Below are 7,164 nucleotides of genomic sequence, written 5' to 3' on the forward strand. Positions count from 1 at the left end.
CATCAGCTCAGATAAATCATTAAAAAAGCTCTTAGTACATACACAACGATGCACGTGCTTTAAGAGAGGCAGCTTGCCATTTGTTTCAAATCAGTAGGGGCTTGTGGAGCCTTAGGGAAGACGAAAAAGAGTTTGATTGTACTTGACCCCTGTCTCTCTATAATTCTTCCAAATTGTGATGCACTTCTTGCTTCCAGTTATTGAGGATTCGGTTTTGATGTAACCACACCTGTTTGCTAGAGGTCAGAATCTGCTACTAAATGTACATAGACTGGGAGAGATTTGCTCAAGATATCCAGTTTCTAATGTGTTTTTGTATGAACATATCATTTGTATAAAGTAAGCACCGAAATTGCAATGGCAGTCCTCACAGGGCCTTGCTTAGGGATGGAGTGGCCTTAGCAATGGCTGTGAGCCTTTCTCCACTCCTGGTCACGCTCCCACTGCCTCCTTCCACCAGCCCCAGCCAGAAGAGGTTTTTGATAGGGGGCAAATGCAGATCCTTCCTGCTCCGGCCCCTCCTGCAGCCAGGGAGCACCTACAAGACCTTTGCTCAGCCCAACCGAGAACTGCTGGCAGGTGCTGTACCTAGTGCGTACCTTGCCCAGGGAGCATCACCACACTTCTTACCTTAATGGGGGCACAGACAAATGTCCGGTGTCATTTCCTATATGCAGTAAGGCTTTCGGGGCAGCGTCCTCGCTCCGCTTGTGCTCACCGCATGCTGCTACTAGCCTAGCCCTGCTTCTTCCTTGCTCTGCTTTGCAGCCCTCCTAGGGAAATGAAATCCTTGTGGTCCACCTACTTCATGCTCGCCCTCGTCCCACCTGGCTCCCTAAAATAGAGAGAAGCCCAGGCTGTGGGGTGTGGGAAGCAGGTTGTTGGTGCGGCGCTGACCCACCTTCCTGGTGGGTGGCTGGCTGCTGTTGCACCAGGCAAGCAAAAAGCCCCTGCAGAGGGCTCTGCTTTAAGGTATTGGATCATTTCTTCCGGTATTGCGTTTGAAATGGAAGAGGGATTTATCTTATGGATTTGGTAGGTTTTTCGCAGTTCAAGGTAGACTGGGATTGTGCATTTGGCATCCCACTAGTTTTATAGTTGTAGAAGACACACGCAAGTTCCTCACTTGCTGTACGGCGTGTGTTTGCAGGGAGCTGCACATAGGCGTAGGATTTCAGAGCACAGTATTATCTGAGATCTGTGCAGTGCTGATGTGCTGACGTCCTGATCAAAAGATCTCATAATATTTTTAGATTTTTTTTTTTTTCAGTCATGGCCACTTTTTTAATGTTGAAACCCCTTGTTTCCTTATAATTCTAATTCCTCTAATAATTGTAATCCCCTAAGATTAATTATTGATGGTCTTATGTTGGTTTCATTCTGTATCACTCATAGTAGACTCTTCTGCTGAGTCAGGCTGCTTGCTACAGTCTTGGGTTTTTTCTTATGATTGCTAGGTCATTAAATGCGTCCTCCATTTAATTTTTTTCTTATTTTATTAACATTTGGCCAAAATGTAGTAAGGAAGATAGTCTGGCCCAGTAAAATGTGCACTGTGCAAGTGATAATAAAATTTGGTCTTTGGTCTTGACTGTGACACTAAATGTATAACCTTTGTCAAGTCACTTCATCTTTTTGAGTCTTAGCTTTCTCACTCATGAAATGGGGCAGTAATAGTTATATCCCTTGTAAAAGAGATCTAATAATAAAATACACTGAAAAGGATATATTTATATTTCAGATTTAAAATGGCTATAAGGCATTAAAACTACTTCTCATTGCAAAAGAAAAAATGTCTTAATTTAAATTAATGAAAACACTTCTTACCACTGAAGTCATAAAAATCCAAGACTCTGTTTTAACCAGACTGTTTCTTTGATGTAGCTCATCAAGAGAAATAACTGGCCTTCTACACTTCCAACATGTTAATTTTGCATGGATGTTTTTATACATTTGTCTTTCTAAGCTATTTTCAGTGTTGCTTCATGTAAGAGAGGAGGGGAGAAGGGAGAGGCTCCATGCCAGATGGGTGAGGTAGTAAGTTGGGATGCAAGTGATTGATTATTGATTCTTACCAACTGAGCATAATTAAAAATAAATCTTGGTTTGGTTTTAATGCTTTAGGGTCAACTGGTGGCTAGTATATGTATTTATACCCCTCCCTCCACCCCCCGCCCAAATGCACACAGAGCTATACAATCCAGTTCTGAAGAGCCTGTCATCCAGATGAAGACAAAACACCAGTATAATCATTTCATTCATTAAGGGGTTGCAGGAGTTATTGTTCCTTTTTTCAAAGGCAGAAACCTGAGAGGCTATTACCAAATTTGAATTAAGCTCTGTACCTCTTTAAATTATGAAATCTTAGGCCAGCTGTCAGCAATTTCTGTGTCACAAGTATTCCCCAGCCTAATGACAGGACGCATATGGCCTGACTTAACGTTGCTGTGCTTCTCCCTTGCAGGAGGTTGTTCTCGCTCAGCCGCCCTCCAAACCTGCCCGCAGGAAACTCCGGACGGAGGCGCAGGGGCTGGAGACCCCCGAGCTTTCTCCCACTATAAATGTGACTTCTTCCCTGCCGGCTGTCAAGCCTCACCTCCCAGTCCAAAAGTAAAAACCTGTACCAAGCATGCCAAACTGCACCATGAGATCTGATGTGGCAGGGTTTGCTCTTTGCATAATTTTGTGCTTAATCGTTCTGGTTTTGAGAATGCTTCACAAGATACAAGTCTCTGAAATCTACATCTGTCTTCTCAAATGCAGACTAAGTCTCTAGTGACTGTATAAGTTGGTAATATTTGAATGATAGCCTCTTCAAAGGTGTTCTACCTCTGTATCTGGTAGACATGTCTGAAGAGCAAGCCTAGCTCTTCAACCAGCATCTCTAACACAACTCCTTTTAGCTCTGTGGGTGTGTGGTTTTGCCTTGCGTATATCTTCTGGAATTTTGCTCATTTGTGTGGACAGATACGACCAGATAAATGCCCAGGAAATTGAATCATGAAATGCTTGATGTTGGTCATATCCTCGTGATATTTCTTCATCGCAAGGCAGGTTGGAAATGAACTCGCCACTGGTATGAGCTGAGCCATAGACCACTTGTGATAATCCCATAATTGCCAAACCCAGCATGTGTTGTTTGGTCTCATAAATATAGCTGTTGAAACTGTCAGCAACAAAGACTTGTAGGGTTTTCACCATATATTTATTTAATAGCAGTGGAGAAAGGGCTGTACAAATGGTAAGCGAAGGCACTTGAAGCCTTATAGGGTCTATACATCTCCATCAGCTGAAACAGTGTGCAAACGTTATAGCCCACCTTTACCCGAAGCCTTACAAAGACATCTGGTTTGGTCTGAAACAAAACTTGAGCTGCCCAAATCAGTTGAGCAGTTCTTGGCAAACTGTTTATCAGTAAACTGAATCTGTGCTGCATAATTGGAGATTAGAATAAGTAATAAGACTCCTAGGATGCCCTTAAAGTGCTATTTTGTGCTTTGGGGGTGCATATTCCACAGTGGTTCAAAGGAAGATAACAGCATTTGTTAGCGTCTTGCCTTAATCCTGTCTTGTCTATATCTTTCCTAAAATGTTTAAATGACCACAGAGGTATATCTCCCTGTTTTTTATTTTTTCCTACCATTATTACTTTATAGCCTGTGGAGAACAGTTTGAAGCAAAATCGTGAAGCAGAAAACTGACAGTTCACTGGAAGATAGCGGCATAAAGACCTGCCTGTGCTGCGAAAGAGATCCTGTTGCAAAGATCAGTGCCATCAGCTCCGTTAAGAGAAAAGAGCTAATGGGGACTGTGTACCACTATGGACCTTATTTAAATAGGGCATCTGTTTTAGATCAAATTTGTCATTAAAGAGCTCTTGATGCCTCACGTAAAACTTTCAAATAATCTATTTGGAAAATGGCTTGGATATTCAGCCAGTATTTTCTGTATTTTCTTTTCTTTTTCCTGTTGTTACTTGTGTTTCTTGGAATAGGTTGGTCCTTATGTACAGAGCTGTCTCTTTTTGTACCTGTCTGCCTAACTGTAATTTCCTCCAAATCAGTTACCCTGGGCTATAGAGTAATAATAATAATAGGAGAGAAATCTTTTCTTTAAGCAGCAAAAGAGATGAGGAAAGTCCATAAACCATCTACCTGTTCCTTTTTGTGACATCAGACGGTTTTGATGGAAATGACTGCTTTGAATGAAAGAAAGATTAATTTTTGAAGTAAAGAAACATCAGAATCAGCAGTGTCCCAAAAAATCTGAGACCGTATTTTCATGCAGATGTCCTTTCTTTCCGCGTAGAATGATTTTTGTATTTTCTGTTAACGACTCCTGAATCTTCAAACTCTGCAAGTCTCTGAAAACAGCAAAAGCAAAGATGCTGCAATAAGTACAGCTATGCAGGGATTATTCTTAAGTGGAATCAGAACGCAGTGATTTTGAAATAATTGAGACAGCCTAAAATGTTCCTGTCATTCAGATTAACAAGTGTGACCGTTTTACTTTCAAATAGTCTACCTGATTCAGCCATCTCATTTCAGTGTTACATTTTTCTTCTCTTAAATGTGTAGTTCATACCTTGTCTTTGAAGTGTAGTCCATTGTATATGGAGTACAGACGCGCAAAATGGATGGCTGGTCTTCTGGCATCAGCCACTGCTGAGGCTCTTAATTGAAATGTTTTGTATTTATCTGTCTGGCAGACAGTCTTCCAAGCAGAAAAGGGCTATTCAGACCGCTATACGAAAAAACAAAGAAGCCAATGCTGTGCTCGCCAGGTTGAACAGTGAGCTCCAGCAGCAGCTGAAGGTAAGGAATGCATTGAAAATCGGTGACAAAGCTCCCTGCAATCAGTTACGTGTCACCTCCAGCAGAGAATCTTGTTCGTCCTCTCAGATGAAACCTACTGCGTTATTTCCTGCTTTCTGGGAGGGAATAACTATACTGTATGTGTGGATAGGATGAGGCTTTCTGGGAAAAGTTCTAACCTATGGGCCTACAGCTCCACTGGCAGTTAGAGTAAGTCTAAAGGGTGAACTTCGTCTTTCTGAACAGTTTGATAATGTGATGGCGTCAACTAGTGCAGAAGAGCAACTCAAGTGTAGCTTTCTTGTCCTCTGATCAGTTGTGCTACATAACTGTCTCCTGGAGTCAGGCATTTGGTATACATGGACTGGCTAAACAATGCTTTACATGAACGTCTAACAACTGATTTTTAACGTCTGCTGACTTGTCTTTTAACATGTTCTCAAGGGGCTGTTTTCTTATAAATACCAGTTGTGGTGGTTCTGTTTTCTCAGTTCAAAGGTAGTACAGACTTCAGTTTTTCATCTGCTACACCTTTTTCTTCCTTGCATATTATGAACACACTTGCATGGAAAGGCAGGTGAACCCCCAGTTTCACCTTGACTGAAGAAAAAGTGTAAGTTTGATTCCGTGTTCAGCTTGGTTTTAATGTAATTTCTTAACTGGCTTTCAAGGATCTCCCCAGGCTGATGCAGGGTGGATGCTCTGTACTGAAATCATAGCAAAATATAGGACGGCAATTGAAATAAGCACGGAGATGAAAGCTTTTAATGACAGCACATTGCCGTCATTCCTTGGCTCAGGTCTTATCTGCTTCCATGCACTATCTTCAGCACGCTTAAACTCCCCAACCTTCATGAAACAGGCCAGTGCTGTTACCTGTATCTTATGGTAGGGTGAAGGAAGCACGTAAAGATGGACAGATTTGCCTGAGTTCACACAGGAGCAGAAAACTGAACTTGTCCTTTAAGTCATATTGCTGCCTGGAAGCTTTCTGATGGAGCAGGGCCTTTTATGTTTTTATGAGGACCAAAAGACTTGACGGGTGCCCCTCAGGCACAGCTTGCACTGAGACACGGGGAGCGTTCACGTGCACTCCCAGGCTGGGGCTGTGAGCGTGCCCAAATGGGGTACCGAAACCTGGAGGAGTCACAAGTCAGTCTGGCTCCCACACAGGCCGGGGAGCCCTTTGACGGGAGGTCAGCGAGAGCCAGGTGCCCCTCAGCGCAGGGGCAGCCTCGAGACCAGGAGAGGCTTTCCCAAAATCGCTGATCCCCAAAGCCGTCACAGTTAGTTTCTGACTGAGACTGATGATCTTCCTGATGCATCTGCCAAAGAGGTAGATTGCAAAGCCTTTGTTGTCTTAGAAAGGCTAAGCCTCATTTGTTTCCAAAAGGAAAGAGGTTGACTGTGTGAACCAAAAATTCTCAAAAAGCAGTTCTGAGGGAAATGTGATTTCAAAATAACCTCATTTTCTTTGGTAAAATTGCCAACCTGTGGCCAGCGTTGCTGCATCCCAAGCTATTCCACTGGCCAGTGGATGACTGCTCCTCTCCATGATCACCCGAGCAAGTGATTGAGCCTCCGCATTGCCCTGCTGTAAGGAGGAGGCAGTAGACGGCTGTGCGAGGTGGTTGTGTTGCATTGGTACAGTGTTTTGAGACCGCAAGGAGAGCTACTTAAACAGCAGAGCCCCTAGCCTCCAGTCAATGCCAGCGGTTTGCCTGGCTGCTCTTCACCGGAGCGGGGTGGTGCAAGCAAGCATCCCAAAAGTCACAGCGCGTCTCTCTCCCTCCTGCAGGAGGTTCACAAGGAACGAATTGCCTTGGAAACGCAGCTGGAGCAGCTACGTCCCGTCACCGTCTTGTGACCTCCCACACCACCGTGCAGTGGCAAGAGCGGAGCACGCGTCCCTGGCTGCTCTTCACCGGAGCGGGGTGGTGCAAGCAAGCATCCCAAAAGTCACAGCGCGTCTCTCTCCCTCCTGCAGGAGGTTCACAAGGAACGAATTGCCTTGGAAACGCAGCTGGAGCAGCTACGTCCCGTCACCGTCTTGTGACCTCCCACACCACCGTGCAGTGGCAAGAGCGGAGCACGCGTCCCGACAGCCTTGCAAGGAGAGGAGCGTGGCGTGGCTGGGCAGAGCTTCCACCGAGGCGGTGGCGGTGGGGAGGACCAGCTTGTCAGGTCTCCTTTCACCCCGCTGCGCACGTTTGCCTTTGCAGGTGAAGAAGGTACAGAAAACAAATATCTGACTGCCGGTTATTTCTGAGCGGGGGATTGCTTCGCCTTCTTTCCTCCCTTTTCCCAGCCTAATGTGTAAATGCAGTTTATCACTGAAATGAATAACCTG

The 7,164-nt window shown here is 44.5% G+C and overlaps 1 protein-coding gene across 1 annotated transcript in view; it reads left to right on the plus strand.

The window, feature by feature from the left end:
- The window catches only part of REPS2 (RALBP1 associated Eps domain containing 2), a 66,460-nt gene extending 59,779 nt beyond the window's left edge, over positions 1–6,681 (plus strand). Inside the window, exons 16-18 of the mRNA XM_009276928.1 lie at positions 2,465–2,610; positions 4,709–4,814; positions 6,613–6,681. Of these exons, the coding sequence (XP_009275203.1) occupies positions 2,465–2,610; positions 4,709–4,814; positions 6,613–6,681 (321 nt within the window). The remainder of the gene's footprint in view (positions 1–2,464; positions 2,611–4,708; positions 4,815–6,612) is intronic.
- Positions 6,682–7,164: the final 483 nt, after the last annotated feature.

The sequence above is a fragment of the Aptenodytes forsteri genome, unplaced genomic scaffold (genome assembly GCF_000699145.1).
Source record: "Aptenodytes forsteri isolate BGI_AS27 unplaced genomic scaffold, ASM69914v1 Scaffold273, whole genome shotgun sequence".
NCBI lineage: Eukaryota > Metazoa > Chordata > Aves > Sphenisciformes > Spheniscidae > Aptenodytes > Aptenodytes forsteri.